Raw genomic sequence first — 20530 nt, 5'->3', positions numbered from 1 at the left:
GGGCATGGAGCTGTTTACTTTTGCAGGGAAATTATGTAGCTTGGTGGATAAGGTGTGACTCCTGACTTCCATCAGTTGATCGCGTGTGTAAGATTGGATGTTTAGTAAATGTGGTAACTTCACTTTGCAGGGAAAGTGTCCCTTTTGTAAACTGAACACTATATTTGCCCTTAACCCTGATGGTTTTTATTCACATAGCCATATCCAACTTTTTTGAGTTGTAGTTAAATGTACTTATTGCTGTTGTTTTATTTCTCCCCCCCTTATTCTAGATGAAGATGATGTGGAGGAAGAATGGGAGGACTAGGCATTCACTATACTGCAAAATAGTGTGGCTGTTAAGGTGTCCATTTTTATGTTGTATGCCATTTATGTGGATTTTTTTTTTTAATGTGCTAAAAAAGAACGGTTTATAATAAAGATGAATGATGTACACTGTAGCATAAACATTTGGGTCTGCATCTGTTGCACTTGGCACAGAATAGTGTTTGTTTTTATAAATTGTTTCCTTACTCAGTTTTAATAAGCTTTGTTGCAAGCACTCTCTACTTTCAGTTGGTGTCACAATAGTGTGCTGTATACTTGCCACTGATAATTTGCATCCATTGCAAATTTCTATTGATCAGAAAATAGTTTTTGAAACTTTTTAAAGCACCATAATATACATTCCCCCCCCCCCCCCCCCCAAATTGGCCCTTGCCATAGCTGCTAAGTCCCATATTTCCATGATGTCTGAGGTCAAACTTGGGTCAATGGCTGTGGTAGTAGAGGTTCACATGTAATCAGCTGGAAATATACCTAGTAGATGGTGGCAGTTTTCACCAGAGCTCCTGTAGGTCTGGTGAAGTAGAGCAGGTGGGGGTTGTGTAACTGCTGAAGCAAATTAGGAACAAGGAGAATAGTCAAATGACCAAGCCAAAAGATTAGTAATGTTTAGTAGCTGAATGAGAGCAGACAGAAGCATGGGCTATGAACAAGCCAAAGATCTTTAACAAGGGTAGGGACAGCAACAGGTATGCAAGGAGTAAGATGTTTGGAGAGCACAATCTGGCAAACAGGAAGTAGAGAAATTGTTTAAAGTGGAAGTAAACCCATAGATTTTAAACAGTTTAAAAAAAAAAAAAAAAAGCATGCCGGGAATGCTAATGGCACATTGGCTGTGCTTTCAGCCAAACTATCAAACCATCCAATGGCTGGTGTCATAACAAATCAGATGTGTAGCACCATATCAGTTGTAGAGTAAACAGAGGCAAAGATGGCAGCTTCCTTGGCTGAAAACGATAGGGAATTTACTTCCACGTTAAATCGAAGTTCATGGGAGGAATGGGAGTTCAAGGTTCACCAACATTTTGTACAAGGGATCAAGCAGGAAGCTGTCCAGCATTGCAGGTGGCACAATAAGCTACAGCCAGACAACCCCAGAGCTTCCAGGTTCATAACTAGGCCCTGACACTGGGAGGCCCAAAATAATGGCAGAAGTGTTTCCCATGAAGCTATAAGAGCAGCTTCCATATTCACAGGTGAAAGCAGTAGTCCTGCTGCAGATCTGCAGGTAAGGCACATGCACCTCTTTGCGAGCACTGGGTGTTGTACAGTCAGAGCACACAAAGGAGGTGGTGGGGTGGCCAACAAGGCCTTCCTCCTCCCCTCCCAGGCACAGAGTAGGTTAGTCCTTGATGGCTGCAAAAGAATCATGTTCTGTGTCCTTATTCACAGCTATTCCTGCCAATGTCCTGCTCAACTGCAACTTGAGTCGGCTGTCATTTTTTAGCATGGTTTAAGCTATGCAAGATGCACAGTGATTGCATCAGAGGTGTTGACATGTAAGAAGAAGAAAAATGGCCCAGATGGTATAACCTGCAGCCTACTGCCAGGTTGGCTACAGCAGTGAGCAGGAGGTGGCGGCCTTGGACCCATTTCAGGGAGACCAGATGTCACCCAGGGGCAGCTCACACAGGTATCGAGCAGTTTCCTTATGCCACCACAGGTTCAGGCACTTGTTATCCACTGGTAAATATTGCTTTATTGTCAAAAGTATTGGGATGCCTGCCTTTACACACACATGAATTTTAATGGCACCCCAGCCTTGGTTTAATACGGAGTTGGGTGACCCTTTGCAGCTATAACAGCTTCAACTCTTCTGGGAAGGCTGGCCACAAGGTTTAGGAGTGTCTATGGCAGTGATGATGAACTTGGCACCCCAGATGTGTTGGAACTACATTTCCCATGATTCTCATGCACTCTTCAGTGTAGTTGCGCATCATGGGAATTGTAGTTCCAAAACATCTAGGGTGCCAAAGTTCACCATCACGGGTCTAAGGGAATGTTTGACAATTCTTCCAGAAGTGCATTTGTGAGGCCAGGCACTGATTTTGGATGAGAAGGCCTGGCTCGCAGTCTCAATGGCAATTCATTCCAAAGGTGTTCTATCAGGTTGAGGTTGGAGCTCTGTGCAGACCGGTCAAGTTCCTCCACCCCAAACTTGCTCATTCAGGTCTTTATGGGCCTTGCTTTGTTCACTAATGTGCAGTCCTGTTGGAACAGGAAGGGGCTATTCCCATAAAGTTGGGAGCATGAAATTGTCCAAAATGTCTTGGTATATTTACGCCTTAAGAGTTCCCTTTGCCTGAACTATGGGGCCAAGCCCAGCCCCTGATAAAACATCCCCACCACCACCAAATGATTTGAACCAGTGTACAAAGCAAGGTCCATAAAGACATGGATGAGTTTTTTTGTTTTTGTGGAGGAACCTGACCGGCCTGCAGAGTGCTGTCCACAACCCAATAAAATTCCTTTGAGATGGAGTGGAGACTGCAAACCTGCCCTTTTTTATCCACTTCGTTGGCTGACCTTACAAATGTGCTTCTGGAAGAATGGTCAGTCCCACAGACACTCCTAAACCTTGTGGACAGCCTTCCCAGAAGAGTTAAAGCTGTTATAGCTTCAACTGAGTGGGTCAACGCACTATTGAACCCTACTGACTAGGACTGGGGTACAATTAAAGTTCATGTAAATGCAGGCATCCCAATACTCTTGACAGAGTAATTTTTTACTATGCAAACACTTTATGGAAGTATACAAAATGTACACTTCATGACAATGTACAGCTGTATGTTGCAGTGCGATTTGGCACAGTGTGTTGTGAAAAATGCAGGCATGCCTGCATTTTATTGCAGTACATGGAGTTGAGGTGTGATTGGGAGACATGAAACGATTGTCTCCTGCCTGTCCTTGCTATGAGACACTTTACTATGTAGTTAAATGTCACTGCACGCTGTAAACTAGTGCCCCCCCCCCCCCACTCCATAACTTATTTTCATTGACTGATTTATACTGCATGGCCCTAGGAGTTGACATGTTCTGACCGAGCTCTACTCACTGCTGGACTTTCTTACCTTTTACAGCACCAGAACTAGGGATGAGCCGAACACCCCCCGGTTCGGTTCGCACCAGAACTTTCGAATGGACCCCAAATTCATACTAACTTTAGAACCCCATTGAAGTCTACGGGACTCGAACGTTCGAAATTAAAAGTGCTAATTTTAACGGCTAATATGCAAGATACTGTCCTAAAAAGGGTTTGGGGACCTGGCTCCTGCCCCAGGGGACATGGGTCAATGCCTAAAATGTTTTTAAAAATGGCCGTTTTGGCGGGAGCACTGATTTTAATGACGATTAAAGTGAAAAAAAGTTAAATTTCTTTAAATATGGTGCCTGGGGGGGTGTCTGTAGTATGCCTGTGAAGTGCCACGTGTTTCCTGTGTTTAGAACAGTCCCTGCACAAAATGACATTAAACGGAAATAACATCATTTAAAACTGCTTGCGGTTTTAATGTTATATCTGGTGCCTGCAATATGGTTGAAAATCATTGAGAAAAATGGCATGGGTAGCCCTTCCTGCCCATTACCAGCCCCTTTTGGGTCTTGTACGCGTATTAAGGGAAACCCCGTACCCATATTAAAAAAAAAAGGAAATGCGTGTGGCCCCCAGGCCCTATATACTCAGAACAGCAGTATACAGGCGGTGCAAACAAGACAGGGACTGTGTAGGTTTGTTGTGTTAAGTTGAATCTGTTTGTAATTTTCAACTGGTACATTTTTAAAGTGTAGCTCCAGTCAAAAAAAAACTATTTTTAAGCTTTTTGGAAAACATAGGGAAGGGTTATCACCCCTGTATAATTTGTTTTGTCGTACATCTTTTTTCATCTAGCTTGCTGTTGTCTCCTTCCGTTTGCAAGTAGGGGCCTGCCCTATATACTCTGCAGAAATGGTGGAACAAGGTGTTGGTTTTGCCACAACATTGTAAGCCCTCAAAGTGACTCTTGGTGGGCGCTGGAGTGCCCTGCTGTGAACGATTATATCAAGAATTGTAATTACATGCCATTGTTGAACAGTGGTAGAAAAATTGACCTTGGGTTGTTGTGGTGCTGGTGCCACAACACTATAAGTCCTCAGTTACTCTGGGTGGGCACAGGAACGGGCCCTCCTGTGAAAAATTATATCAAGAATTGTAATTACATGTCCCTGTTAAACAGGGGCAGAAAAATTGGGCCTTAGGCACTGGTGCCACGACACTGCAACCTCTCCCATATACTCTAGTTTTATTGCAGGAATTAGCCCTGCTGCAAAGCATTGCATCAAAAATTGTAATTAAACAGGGGCAGGAAAATTGGGCTGCTGGCATCACCCAGAACCAGAAATGTTCTTCCAACATATCAGCGGAGGAGGAAGAGGATAGACAATCAACAGGACAGTCACTCAGCATAAGCAGTCTTGAAGGGATCTGATATTTCAAAAAAAAATTATTCGGTTACATCAGCTTCAGGTGCTTGGTAGCTGTGGGTGATCCAAGACTGATTCATCTAGATGAAGGTCAGTCAATCAACTGATTTGGTGGACAGGCACACCCTGTGATCGGTAACAAAGCCACCAGCAGCACTGAAGGTGCGTTCCGAAAGAACGCTGGATGCAGGACAGGCCAGTAGCTCAATTGCATACTGTGCAAGCTCTGGCCAGTGATCTATCCTCAAGACCCAGTAAGCCAGAGGATTTTCGGTGGGAAAGGTGTCCAAGTCTGACCTTGCCCCTAGGTATTCCTGCACCATGTAAATCAGACGCTGGCGATGGGTGCTGGAACCGATCATACCTTGGGGCTGCGGACTAAAAAAATTGTCTGAAAGCATCAGTCAGACGGCCACCTTCTCCACCGCTTCTTCTGACCCATGCCTCAGCAACCCGTTGTCCAGGACCAGGAGTTTGTAACCTCCCAGTCTCTGGGAACGCGTTGCACAGACCTTTCTGCAAGGCCTCCCGGAGATGTCTCATCCTCTGCTCCCTCTGCAATGGCAAGATAAGGTCGGCAACCTTACCCTTGTACCGTGGATCAAGGAGAGTGGCCAGCCAGTAATGGTCCCTCTCCTTGATCTGAAGAATACGAGGATCCTTCCGCAGGCTTTGCAGGATCAGGGAGGCCATGCAGCGTAGGTTAGCTGAGGCATTCGGTCCGGAGTCCTCTGGGTCACTAAGGACAACATGATCCGCAGCTACCTCCTCCCAGCCACGTACAAGTCTACGTGTTTCTTGGGACTGTAAATCATCCCTACAAGACTGCTGATGCTGAGTACCAGCCTCCACCTCCATGCTGACACAATCATCATCCTCCTCCTCCTCATCCTTTTTCCTGTGTGATGGGTGGCACAGCAGGAACACTGTCTGGATAAAGGGGGCCTTGAGAGGCAAGGAAGTCCTCCTCTTCCTGCCTCAAGTGCCCTGTCCATTATTCCACGCAGCGTATGCTCCAAGAGGTACAGTGTCACTGATGCATGCACTGTCACTGCTCACCATCCTTGTGGCCTCCTCAAACAGTGACTGGACCGTGCATGCATCCCTGATCATGCCCCACTGGCGTGGTGAGAAAAAAACCAAGCTCTCCTGACCCTGTCCTGGTGCCGTAGTCGCACAGGTACTCGTTGATGGCCCTCTGCTGCGTGTGCAGCCGCTGCAGCATGGCCAACGTTAAGTTCCACCTGGTGGGCATGTCACATAAGGCGGTTCTTGGGCAGGTTCAACTCCTTTTGGAGCTCAGCCAGCCGAGCACAGGCATTAAATGATCGGCGGAAATGCACACAGACTTTCCTGGCCTGCTTCAGGACATCCTGTAAGCTGGGGTACCTGCCCAAGAACCGCTGCACCACCAGGTTAAGGACGTGAGCTACACAGGGCACATGGGTCAGTTGTCCCTGTCGGAGGGCGGAGAGGAGGTTGGTGCCATTGTCGCAAACCACCATTCCTGGCTTAAGTTGGCGTGGCATCAACCACCTCTCGGCCTGCCCCTGCAGAGCTGACAAAACATCCGCCCCAGTGTGGCTCCTGTCCCCCCAAACAAACCAGCGCAAGCACGGCATGGCATTGTTTTGCCTGCGTAGGTCATGGAGGAAGAAGAAGAGGAGGGGGTGGAGGAGAGAGGTGTGTCACAACCAATAGTAGCATTTTGGAGGCATGCTGGCGGAACAACCTCCAACACTACTGCACCTTGTCCTGCATCCTTCCCAGCTGGCAGAAGAGTGACCCAATGGGCCGTGAAAGACAGGTAACGTCCCTGTCCATGCCTGCTGGACCATGAGTCAGCGGTAATATGCACCTTACTGCTGACCGCCCTGTCCAGCGAGGCAAGGACATTGCCTTCTACATGCCGGTAGAGAGCCGGAATCGCTTTCCGTGAGAAAAAGTGGCGTTTTGGGACCTGCCACTGAGGAACCGCACATTGTACAAACTCACGGAAGGGGGCCGAGTCTACCAACTGAAAAGGCAGCAGTTGAAGTGCTAGCAATTTAGCCAAGCTAGCATTCAACCGCTGGGCATGTGGATGGCTGGGAGCGAACTTCTTTCGCCGGTCCAGCAGCTGGGGCAGGGACATTTGCCTGCTATAATCGGACGTGGGTGTACTGCTAGCAGAGTGCCCGGAAGCACTTGGATGTGACACACCTAATTCTACACCTTCATTCCTCTCAGAGCAGGTTTCAGAGAGGACTGAAGGTCTAGTGGGGTTGGAGATGCCAGCTGATGAGGAGCAAGGAGATGTCCGCTTTGTTCTTTGGTGTGGGTCTTTGAGGTACGCTTGCCAACGAGCTGCATGGCAGGTCAGCATATGTCTGGTCAAGCCTGTAGTGCCCAAGTAGCTGATGTTTTGGCCACGCGACATACGCTTGAGACATACGCTGCAAATTTAGCAGCGGTGCGATCTGATGCACTCGTCTCAAAAAAGCCCACACCAAAGAACTTTTAGAATAACACGCAGAGGCAGTGCCCTGCACAGGCGGAGCTCTGCGGTGTGATTCAGTCAGTGTGCTGCCCCTAAGCTGGCCCCCGGAGGGCATCCTGCCTCGTTGGACATGTGCCTCCTCCTCTCTCCTACCAGGCACCCACGTGGAGTGAGTGCCCTCATCATCCCCTCCCTTTTCATCGCTGTAGCAAACCTGGCAATATGCTGCAGCTTGTGGAACATGACTGCCAGATTGCTGTCCTTCTTGAGCATCCCCTCTCTCTGCATTCACGCTACTGCCTTCCTCTAGCTGAGTGTCATCATCAGAGCCTACAAAACACTGGGCATCCTCCTGGAGCATGTACCCAACACTGTGCTCAAAGTGTTCAGGAGACCCCTCAGGAGGACGTGGTGGGTCTAGGGAAGGAGTCCCTGATGATGACATTGAGACGAAGGAAGACGATGCGTTGGCAGCTGCTTTGCTAGTACCCTGAGACTGGGTGAGAGAGGATGAGGAGGATGAAGAGGGCTTGGTCATCCACTCTACCACGTCATTGGCATGTTGCGGCTCAACATGTCCAGCTGCCGAAAAGAAGGACAAGCGTGTCCCATGGCCACATGCTGATGACAATGCACCGCGTCCACAACAGCACTGTTGTCTCTAGACACAGAGCCTGCTTGCCCTCTTTTATTGGCTCGCGCCTGTCTGCCTCTCCTTGCTGGCCTTCCAGACATGGTAATGGCCTGAAGGGAGTTGGGTAAAACAGCAGTTGGGTAGTGTATATTGTGCTGGAGGCACACAACACCCACTAACTCCTGCAGATGCCTTTATTATAGAACACCAGAGATAAAGGGGTATACTGTAATCTGTATACTGTAAGCCCTGCAGATGGCTCTATTAGAGAACAGCAATAAAGGGTAGATACAGGTGTATATTGTGCTGGAGGCACAAAACACCCACTAACTCCTGCAGATGCCTTTATTATAGAACACCAGAGATAAAGGGGTATATACAGATGTATCCTGTGCTGGAGGCACACACAACTTCCAATAACTCCTGCAGATGGCAAGTGGGCTCAAATAGAGAAGAGCTATGTAGGTGGATATAGCGGTGTGTACTGGGTACAGAGCACGCAGACAGCACGCACAAGCTCCTAACACTACTGACTGCAAGCTCTATTATAAAAGATAGATCACTAGCTAAACACACTAGATGCCAACACACTACACAAGGCCGCCGCGCTGGCGGCCTTATATAGTGTGGGGCGTGTACTACAAAGCCTGAGCTATGATTGGCCACAGGCATCCTGCCTGTGGCCAATCATGGTTCTCGCTGCTGGCGCTGTGATTGGCCAAGCATGCGGGGGTCACAGTGCATGCTTGGCCAATCATGAGCCAGCAATGCCCTGCGATGACGCAGTGCATTGTGGGCCGTGAACGCCACACGAATTTGGCGTGAACGGCCCATAACATTCGGAATTCGCCGAACAGGCAAACAGCCGATGTTCGAGTCGAACGTATGTTCGACTCGACCACGAAGCTCATCCCTAACCAGAACTATCACCAGTTAGGGGAACTTGTAAAGCAGTGGGCTTGTCCAAAAAAGCCTCCCTGTCCGCCTATTCGTCCTAATCAAGGTGCTCGAGTAAGACAGCACTTCAGTCTCCCTCAAGATGCTTTTGCGCTGGAGGGACCTTATGCATTCAGTCCAGATCCAACGGCCCTTGGCACTGCCTCAATTGGCAGCCACCCCACCACATGTAATGGCTACTCCATAAACAAGCCAGGCTCTGACTCCTTACTTCTCACCTTCATAGGAAGACATACTCAAGTCAGGGGTGAGTTACCTCAGTTCTCCCCCTGCCTACCAAGGAGATGGCCTTGCATATGCTGACTCCCCTGCTTCATCCATGGACAAAAATATGGCTGAGATTGCAGAGTTGGCTCTGAGCCAAAATAGCTCAGTCCATGAACTGCCCCTGCCACCAGCTCCATATTCTGGGGATGCTGTTCTGTTGGCCTGCTTCTCAGAGTTACACCAGCAGGAGTGATGTAAATCATGCAGGTTATAACTGCACAAATTAAGAATTATTTCCATAGCACTGGTGAAAGGCTAGACACCATAGTCTAAGATGTACAGTTAAAAGGGGTTAACCAGAATTCTACCATGATCTGTTCTTTACAAAACCAAGTCCAAAATGGAAGACCTGGAAAATGGGGCCAGATGGTATAACTTCAGGATTTGTGGCCTGCCAGAATCGGTAACTAACCTGGAAGATGCAGTACATAATCCCTGATATTTCTCCATATCTTGAAATGGACAGAGTGCATTGTGTTTTAATGTCTCCCAGGCTGGGCAGTCTACCTAGAGCATACCAACACTCATTTTTTACTTTTCTCTCTTCTAATGCTTCTCCACTCAAGTGCACCCCTGCTCCTAGCATCTCAGGCTTTCAGACTGGGTGACAGATTCTTGGATGAGATGTCTAATATCGTCAACAGCCAAGTACAGTCTACCAAACCTTTAAGTTCCCTTTTAACCTCTCAAATCCACATATTGACTCACAATGTACATGGACTTAATTCCCCTTCCAAGTGCATGATCGCCTTCCAAAATGATCAAACTAGGCATAGACATACTCCTTCAAGAAACACATTTTTCTCATACCTCTAGCCTACAAATACTTAAATGGGATATTTTGAGCTACACAGATCACTACGCCACCTTTCTAGTATTTTATCTCCTACCACGGTAATTAAAGAGAAAGAAGGGAGATGGATTTTAGTGGCAGGGAAAATTAATGAACATGCTATTGCATTATTTCTTACTATGCTCCTAAAGTGAATTTTTTTTTGAGAACATGCTCAGTGCTGATGCCCCATGTGCTGTGGTATGTTGTAATAGGTGGAGACTGTAATGTGTGTCTGGACTAGGTTCTCAACAGATCTAATGCCCAAACTGATTTTGAAACGCACTCCGAAATAGGGCTGTAAATTAGCCCAGATATTGCACTCCCACGCCCTTATGGATATCTGGAGAGATCTCCACCCCACAACCAGACATTATACTCCTTTAGTCTAAGCTGTCACCACTGCTTCCCTATATTCAGCTAAAATACTTACCACATCGTGATCCGATAATGTGCCAGTCTAGATTTCAATATCAGATCTCTGGGTCAGGCCGAAGCACTCCACATGGTGGTATCTCAATGTCTCACTGCTTGATGACCTCACTATTTACACTGAAATTGAGACTGCTATACACTAATACTTTACTGATAATCATGCAGCTGATACCTCCCCTGGTGTTAACTGGGCAACACATAAAGAAACTATTTGGGCAAACTGCTTCAAATGGCCTCCAGAACTGAACACATCCACGCACAAACTATACAACAGCAAGAGGAGGCATTAGGACGAATCATGTGGGAGCAAAAGTCTAATCCCCATTTAGATTTTAGGAATTAAATTGAAGTGGTGCACAGGGCATTTGGACACTTTATCACTGGGGCGGGGGGGCATCGACAATAAAGCACCACACTCCTGCAAGCACACCGCTCCAGTGTGAAAGCACTCAGGCTTTCACACTGGGGTGACAGGGGAGGTGTTTTTCAGGTGCTATTTTTAGCCCTTTAGTGCCTAAGCAATGTCTCAGTGTAAAAGTAGCCTAAATCTTAGCCTTACCACTAACAAGGAAAAATACTTGGTTGGTCCAGGCATTGCTTCTATACTTTTGGGAGACAAGCCTACTACATAATTAGTTAGGAAACTCACACCTCGACCGTACAATCCAGCCTTGCCAAAACTATGTGTGTGAGACTGGAATGTTCCAGTTATGCTAAAAACTATGCTTCACCAAATCAATTTCCTAAAGCTCAAGTGGTTAATTTTTTTTTTTCTTTTTTCCTTGATCTTTCCCTTCCCCAGATGTCTCAGGACCATATAGAGTTGACGGAGGGTGATTTTATGGAGGGAGAAATTGAGGCAATTATCAAGTCTGAACCCGTCAAAGGCACCTGGTCCTAATGGTTTTACTGGCGATTATTTCAGAAAATATTTAGTTGACACCTCATTTATGCTCCTTTTTTCAATGAGTTGAGAAAAGGATCCCCCTTGACTATACATGAAAATGCCGCTTTCCTTCATGTTATCCCTAAACCAAGGAAGGACCTTGGGGACTGCTCTAATTATAGCCTGATTTTGCTCATCAATGTGGATCACAAATTGATGATTAAAATTCTGGTACCTAGAATGAATAGCTTTCTGTCTAGGTATATTCATCCTGATTTTGTTCCCTAACCATCAGGCGCCATACCAAACCCTCCAATTGATAAATCTAATGGCAGTGTTACAAGGCTTTCAACTTTTTATCTATGGATATATTCTATTTAACCATGCTGCAAACACTGTATGGCATACCTACAGCCAGACTCCTGGTAAAATGGTATAGTTCACATGAGCTAGAGATTTTCAGAGAGCACAGCCTTGGCGTTGTACATCTCCCCATTTTTATTTATAATGGATTTGTGACCTCTGGCTATTAAACTTGGATGTCACCCTGACATAAAAGGCATATATTGTGGAAATCTGGAACATAAATGCGCCCCCTTTGATGATATCCTGATTTCCCCAGTAACTGCTACCTAATTTATACCAAACTGAAGGGGGCGCGATGCCCCTGGCTCAAAGATGGACGCTAGAAACAGTAGTTCCGCCAGAGAGAATCCATCCAACAACGGCCAGAGCAAGGCTGTGGCGCACAATAATGGCCACAGGGGGGCCACTCACTGCCCTGTCTACAGTCAAGTCATACTTCGAGTACTCCTCTGGGGCATCCAGCCCATCCACGAGAAGCCCAGCAAAGTCTAAACCAAGTAGGCACTCCCCACTTGGTTTAGACATAAGGAACAAATTCTACGTAAGTGTCACATAAACCTGACAGCATATTTCCACAATATGCCACTATACGTCTACATTCTGATCTATCTGAACACATATTAGAATGAAGCCGCAACCTGGCGATGTTCACCAAGGCCCTAGGAAACCACAAGGTTCTCCACAAATGGAAATGCCCTGCAACTCTCTCCATTACTCCTAATAGGACCAGCACATCAATCAACACGATAGAAGAAGGGCTCACAGCCCTAAGACAATGGAGCATACTCCCAGATCAGGCATCATACCCGCCACTTTCATCAAGGCCACAACCAGGAACTTGTGAATGGCAAACGAGAAACTCCAATGGAAGCTCACAAGCAAACAACACAGAAACCCACTAATCTCTCTGGTTATAGGAGTTAACAACAGTAATTTCTCCTTTTACCCTCCTAACACCGACAGCAGTTAAGTCTGCACAAGGATCCCTTGCAAGATCCATTTCTTATGTTCTCCATCTTAATTTTACATGTTTTTTGTTATCTGTTCAATACACACAGCTGAGTCTGAAGATACTACTAGTCCTCCAATGAAGAAAACAAGCTTCAAATCCACTTTCCATGCCACGATGAACTATATAAAGACCCTGCTGGCACAATGAGTACCCACACCATTTATCCATACAGCAACATACACCTAAACTAAAATGATGATTACATGCCTTTCAATTAATGCAAGGGGCCTGAACCACCCCCCAAAAAGATTTTCAATGTGGAAAGAAGCATGCAAGCAGAAAGCAGATATCCTCTGCATGCAGGAAACCCACTTTCATTTGACCAAAACTCTACAATGATCACATAGGGACTATCCACATGTATTTCTGGCTTGCACATTCAAACACAAATGGATGGGTAATGCTAGCTATCAAAAACTCCTAAACAAATAGAAATGGGAAGGGAGGGACTTTAAAGGTGGCAATAAACTACAAATTAAAATGTGTAATAATAAAAAATATAACATTTTATTTAATACATCAGATATAAAAAGTTGAAATCATTTTTTTTTCTTAAAAAAGGGCATAACGGTGAAGGTATAACTACTGTACATAAACATTATTCTCGACCAGGTTTTGCTAGATTATATAGCTTCTTCAGGAGTTTTGTGGTTTAACTGTACAGCATCTCACTGCAATGTATAGAAAAAATATATGATGGAAATACAATAACAAAAAAGCAGGCGTGTTCAATTAAACATCTTTATACAGACCACGAACACAGGATCAACTGAAAATAACTCTTGCCTCAAAAGAAAACTGCTCCTGGGTTAGTATGCAAGCATATCCGGGTCACCAGCCGCCATTTCAAGGGCTATTAGTAGGTCATAGAAGGACCACAGTGCCCGTGGAAAAAATAATTAAAAAAAAAATCTATGGAATATCAAAATGTATGCTGTATTAAGTATATACTCAAAACTACCCCTTTATTAAAAAAGAGGAAGGGGAAAAAAAGAGTAAAAGCCCACTGGGCGAGCCACACAGCTAAATACAGTGGGACCTTGGTTAACGATTAACGAGAGACTAGAAACTTTTTTTAAAAAATCCTGACTCGGTTTACGAGTGTTGTCTTGGCAAAACGAGCAGAATTCAAGCTAAGGTGGTGTGCAGTACCGCATTTGGCCAGAGGTTCCGGGGTGTCGGTGACACTCGGAACAGTTCAGAGCCATTTGGAACAACTCTGAAATACTCGGAAACACTCTCTGAGCTGTCACATGTGTTATTGCATGCAATAGAAGTAATTAATTATCTTTGTTTACATTGACTTCTATGGGGAAACTCACTTTGATATGTGAGTGCTTTGGATTACAAGCCTTCTCCTGGAATGGATTATGCTCGTTATCCAAGGTTCCACTGTACTGTTTAATGGTGATAATTACCTAATATGTAAATGTGGCACTGACCCCCGAAGGAGCTGCTGGTTTTATTTGGGCTTACCGTTACCTTCTTGTTTGCTTCTCTGTCTAGGGGTTCCCATGGTAGATGGCCCAAAGAATGTGGAAACTGACACTGAATCTTCTTTTGGGTTATTTATTTAGAACAGAAACAGAGTCTTTCAATAAAGGGTAGAGGGTTAGGAGTGAGTTCAGGTACATAGATTTCAAAAATAATGGAAGTCCTTAGAGAAAATCAGAGGAATAAAGATTGTTTCACAGCTAAATTTAACAACCCCCGGGTAGACCTCCTCTCACTAGGCCTAGCAGCCGGTAGGGTGCTCGACAAAGTCTCTGCCACAGACTTGTGATGTACACTTGAGCGTTACCAAGGGATGTAGATAAATTTAAAGAGCTAACTTACAGTACCAGGTTCTCTCAGCCGATCCGGCGATACCGTATGTGTGTTGATCCAGGTTGCGTCCTTCAACTAAGCCTCCAGGCTACTTCAGTGAAGCCAGCCTTGCGCACGGTCTTCTCCTGAAGAGTCCTCCCCTGGGGTTCTTCAGTTGCTAGGCCTCTCCCTTCAGATGAGATGGCACCGGACCACCCTTGGATCAGTAGGCCCCCGAAATCCAGTCAGGCCTGTCCCTGCAGTTACGTCGCCTCAGGCCAGCCGGCCCTGAGACTCGGGATGCATGGTTCCGCACCCCAGGCCAGGAGGGCCATGGGGCTGGGTCAGGAGGACCACCAGAACCGAACAGACAGAAAAATAATCTTCCCCGACCCACGTGGTGTCCGTACCTTTAAATACCCCCTCCCAGAATGCACAGCAGGAAAACACTCCCTCTGGGCTGATTCCGAGAGAATAATGGCATTCAATGCACCCAGCTAGACTGCGTTTCTACTCTTGCTGGAGGTGACAGCGACACCTGTGGTCAAGGAGAGCCCAGTGCAACCCAGCTGGACTGGTACTGAAACCAGAAATTTAGAGAAATAGTCCTGAAACCCAACTGTGGTTTCAGGCAAATGAACTTTAAAAAAAAAAAACATAACGCCTGCTCGTCAGAAGCCAGCGCTACATAAAAAAACGATTCCAAAGGTTTTAAATGGCTGCAATTATGTTTTTCAACCACTGGAGGGAGCCTAGTTGAAATACTGAAAATACAGCAGAAGGTAATCTGTGATAAACCCTAAATACCTCCCAATAAGAGACTCCTCTAAAGAATAACTATAGATACCAGAAAACTTCCTTACCAAGCTGGAGAACACAGCAAGGAAAGACCCAAATCATCCAAGGTATAAAAAGGCAATTGCTTCCACAAATCACACTCTCTTCAGTTACAAGCCAATCAGATCTGCAAGGCAAAGCAACCATTTGCCATAGCAGTAAGGCCTAATTCAGCAAACACAAAGTTTGGCAAGAAACATCTATTGATAAGGTATGTAGATAAGATCCAACGGACACTCAAAGCTTGCAGGAAAAGACCCCAATGGGGCAACTTAACAGCAAGGTCATCATGGAAGACCACTAATAGTGTCCTTAAAGGGCCAGTGACATCTCAACTGTGGGAAACCATTGCTAATGTCCTTAGAGGGCCAGTAACATTTTCAATTGCATACTAAAGAGAATTATATATCTGGTTTAAATGACCTTATAAAAAGGGACCAAATACTGAACACCATATCTCTAGATTCAGAGGTAGTAAAAGATAGATCAATTGAGGGGGAGGATCGATGTTCAAAAGTGCCGCCGCCCGAAAGGGCTATTTTAGTAGCCCTTCCATCACGACGTCCTGGGCGTCCGTATGACCTGACCACCCATGCAATACGGCCGGACTAATGAACCAAACAGCTTGCATAACTAAGATAATCTGGAGATCTGTACAGACAAAAAAATAAAAAATTTTGAAAGGAAATTTAGACTATATTGGAGCAAAAAAAAAAAATCTGAAATGCATTGAGGACTAGGTTGTTCCTTGGGGTTTACGGGTACAAATTTTCCCCAATGTCAAAAAGGTAGAGCCTGAATTCAGATCTGAATGGGGGAGTAATTTACAATCCTGTTCCTTTAGAATGATGACTCTCCTATGTCAGCAATATTCAAATGATTTGGAGTCAGTGGACAAAGATTGAACAACTCTAAACCACTAATTCTAATGTAACCTCAGGAACTAACTTCAATGAAAGGGAAGAGTCCCTTTAAACACATTGAATCCGTTGTTGGGGATCTCTTAAAAACCAAAGAAAATAAATTTTGCTCATGACAAATTGGCTTATTATTCTTCCCAAGCATATAGATGACCTTCTGAATGGGGAAGGCGTTTGAAAAAGAAGGAATCCACTAATCGATCTAGTCCTCACAATGATCCTAATGACTCAGATGTATCGTCGGTCTCTTCTTCCTCTTCACAGGTGGCTACAGCTTCTAAAAATTCACCACATTTAGGACCCCAAAAAGGGAAAAATTGGGAAGTCCACATGTATATGTAAAGCACCGCACACTCACAATTCTACTTCAGTCTAATTCTGCCACCCCTGTTGATTTGGGAACATCTTCCCCTTCTATTTCTAAAGCTTTAGCTATGTCTAAGGCAAGCACCTCCAATGCTGCGGATGATATACGTACAGCTCCTATTTTCTTTTCTTTCCTTCAATATCGGATCCCAAAAAGGGTCCCCAATGACGCAATATTGGAAATCAAGATATCCCTAAGACAGATAAACTTCAGGTAATCAACTTGTCCTCACACTCATTGATGGATAATCAGATTCATGCCCTTGACCTGGGACTCATGTTCTGTCCAACTCAAAAGGTTAATCGGTTTGAATTAATAAAAGATGTGCATCTGTTTGCACGCAAACTGATGTACAAAGTAATTTATGACAAAAAATATTCATCCTATAGGTCTCATTCACATGACAATCTGATCTGGAAGGAAGGAAGGAAGGAAGGAACTATGGAAGATATGAAGTCCCTTAACGAATTGATGGAGCTTTGGGAGAAGAGCAATCCCTCCAATTAAATGGCTTCCAGTTCACTGGATGAAATTGATGGGTTTCCCACTACTCAAACCTCTTTTGAGTGTATGTTTGTTTGTTTTTCCCCCCCTCCCCAGCTTTATAAGTCTAGATCACAAACTTTTCCTTTTGTAGACTGGCCTTACAGGCTAACACTAATATCTGGGCATTCACTCAACAAGTGACTAAAGACATAGAAAAAACAGGATGAAAGGATTACAATGCTTCAAATCTTGAAGAATAATCACCAACCTGTGATAACACAGACAAAGGTGGAAATATATTTGTAATGGATACCAGCCATTAGGAATATATGGTTATGGACCTTTTGAACAACAAGGAATGGTATAGGCCGATATCAGAATTTTTTTTCTCGGCAGAATGATGAGTAAATTTAGGAACCTTATCACCCAGGCTCACTCTAATAACTTGATTGATGCAAAAACGCTAACGTTTTTGAATGTAAAAATGCCAAAAACTCCCATCCTAGACGCGCTGCCAAAAATCCACAAAAGTTTAATTCAACCACCAGGTAGACCTATTGTTTCTAGCAATGATGGTTTGTCTGAGCCAGAAAGTGAATTAGTTGATGACTATTTATGTCCTTGTGCCACTGCACTCATGTCTCATGTCCAGCTTACCAGTGATTTTATCCGAGCCTTAGACCACATCCATGTGCCGCAAGGTGCCTGGCTGGTCACGGTTGATGTGGAGGCCCTCTACAACTCCAACTCCCATGGCAGGGAGGGTCCGGGTTTTGGAGGGCTTCCTATCTGAGCGTGGGAGTACTTCTGGGACCCTACAACAAGTTTATTGTATATCTTCTTAGATTTGTCCTTACGAATAATGTGTTTCTATTTGGTCATTCCTAGACATGTGCATTCGTTTTCGTCCGAATGCATTTTCGTCCGAATTTCAGCTATTTTCGTTAACAAAAGCACAGAATCCGAAAAGAAAGATCCGACATAAATAAATGCTTTATTTTCATTTTCATTGTTACAACAGTTCGATATAGAATAGGAGATTCGACGTGACTCTGACAATAACAATCTGTGTCTATAGAACCTGTGGTCGAATGTGCCTAACCTTACCTCTATTAGTCCAAGTTTATATAGAGAAAATATTCGACAGAGAAAAAAGATTTGACAGAGAGAAAAGATTCTGCAAGTTACTGTCCTAAAAATTGTTTGGGGACCCGGGTCCTGCCCCAGGGGACATGTATCAATGCAAAAAAAAGTTTTAAAAACGGCCGTTTTTTCGGGAGCAGTGATTTTAATAATGATTAAAGTGAAACAACAAAAGTGTAATATTCCTTTAAATTTCGTAGGGGGGGGGGTGTCTATAGTATGCCTGTGAAGGGGCGCATGTTTCTGGTGCTTAGAACTGTCCCTGCACAAAGTGTCATTTATGCAGGAAAAAAAGTCCTTTAAAATCACTCGCAGCTATTATGAATTGTCGGCTCCGTAATACAGAGAACACTCATTGAAAGTCATTGATAAAAATAAATAAATTTAAAAAAAGTGTGGTGGTCCCCCAAATTCAATTACCAGGCCCTTCAGGTCTGGTATGGATATTACCAGACCCCTCAAAGCACCATGTCCCCATGTTGATAGGGACAAGGGCCTCATCCCCACAACCCTGGCCAGTGGTTGTGGGGGTCTGCGGGTGGGCTTATCAGATTCTGGAAGCCCCCTTTAACAAGGGGATCCCCAGATCCCTGCCCCCCCCCTGTTTGAAATGGTAAGGGGGTACAAAAGTATCCCTACCATTTCACAAAGAAAGTGTAAAAATAGTTAAATAAGACAAACACACTTTTGAAAAATTCCTTTATTAAAAATAAAAAAAAGATTCCAGCGGTGGTAATCCACTCTTGCTATCCAGCGACGGACGATCATCTCTCCGGGGTCCAGCGATGGCTCATCTGAATCAGCGCAGCGAATCCATCCATCTTCTGTCTCCACTGAGGAGACACTGCGGGATCCCGGCGGCCTGACGTTTGTTATATGCGGAGGGCGGGGCCACCCGTCACCTGACCCCGCCCCCTCTGACGCAAGGGGAAACCCGGGGTTCCCCGTGGCGTATGGGTGACCCCCGACCCTCTGATGTAACGCAGGCAGGTTTCCGTTACATCAGAGGGGGCGGGGTCACCCATACGTCACGGGGAAGCCCGGGTTTCCCCTTGCGTCAGAGGGGGCGGGTTCAGGTGACGGGTGGCCCCGCCCTCCGCATATAACAAACGTCAGGCTGCCGAACTCCCCACAGTGTCTCCTCCGTGGAGACAGAAGATGGATGGATTCGCTGCGCTGATTCAGATGAGCCATCCCTGGACCCTGGAGAGATGATCGTCCGTCGCTGGATAGCAAGAGTGAATTACCACCGCTGGAATCTTTTTTTTATTTTTAATAAAGGAATTTTTCAAAAGTGTGTTTGTCTTATTTAACTATTTTTTACACTTTCTTTGTGAAATGGTAGGGGTACTTTTGTACCCCCTTACCATTTCAAACAGGGGGGGGCCGGGATCCGGGGGTCCCCTTGTTAAAGGGGGCTTCCAGATTCTGATAAGCCCCCCGCCCGCAGACCCCCACAACCACCGGCCAGGGTTGTGGGGATGAGGCCCTTGTCCCCATCAACATGGGGACATGGTGCTTTGAGGGGTCACAGACCCCCAAAGCATCCTCCCAATGTTGAGGGCATGTGGCCTGGTACGGTTCAGGAGGGGGGGCGCTCTCTAGTCCCCCCTCTTTTCCTGTGGCCTGCCAGGTTGCGTGCTCGGATAAAGGGTCTGGTATGGATTTTTAGGGGGACCCCACGTCAATTTTTTTTAAATTTGACACGGGGTTCCCCTTAATATCCATACCAGACCTGAAGGGCCTGGTAATTGAATTTGGGGGACCCCCACGCTTTTTTATTTTTATTTTATTTATTTATTTTATCAATGACTTTCAATGAGTGTTCTCAGTATTACGGAGCCGACAATTCATAATAGTTGCGAGTGATTTTAAAGGACTTTTTTTCCTGCATAAATGACATTTTGTGCAGGGACAGGTCTAAGCACCAGAAACATGCGCCCCTTCACAGGCATACTATAGACACCCCCCCCCCTAAGAAATTAAAAGGAATATTACACTTTTATTGTTTCACTTTAATCATTATTAAAATCACAGCAGTTTTAAAAACTTTTTTTTGCATTGATACGTGTCCCCTGGGGCAGGACCCGGGTCCCCAAACACTTTTTAGGACAGTAACTTGCAAATTAGCCTTTAAAATTAGCACTTTAGATTTTGAACGTTGGAGTCCCATAGACTTTAATAGGGTTCTAAAGTTCACACGAAGTATGCTATATACTAGCTCCGTCGAATCTTCTTTATACATTTGACAGACACCATAAGCCTTCAAAGACAGATTCGACCGTAATTCATGTAGATTTTCGGACGAATGCAATTTTTGA

The 20530-nt window shown here is 45.2% G+C and overlaps 1 protein-coding gene across 1 annotated transcript in view; it reads left to right on the top strand.

Annotated features, from left to right (window-relative positions):
* Positions 1-426, top strand: part of LOC143926987 (uncharacterized) — an 80769-nt gene extending 80343 nt beyond the window's left edge. The window contains exon 7 of the mRNA XM_077450997.1: positions 273-426. Within this exon, the coding sequence (XP_077307123.1) occupies positions 273-307 (35 nt within the window). The 3' untranslated portion in view covers positions 308-426. The remainder of the gene's footprint in view (positions 1-272) is intronic.
* The last annotated feature ends 20104 nt before the right edge of the window (positions 427-20530 follow it).

This window comes from Lithobates pipiens, unplaced genomic scaffold (genome assembly GCF_037356315.1).
Source record: "Lithobates pipiens isolate NorthernLeopardFrog02 unplaced genomic scaffold, aLitPip1_a1.2 Scaffold_23, whole genome shotgun sequence".
Classification (NCBI taxonomy): domain Eukaryota; kingdom Metazoa; phylum Chordata; class Amphibia; order Anura; family Ranidae; genus Lithobates; species Lithobates pipiens.
Note: the sequence above shows the minus strand (reverse complement) of the source record. Positions and strands in the feature narration are given on the sequence as shown.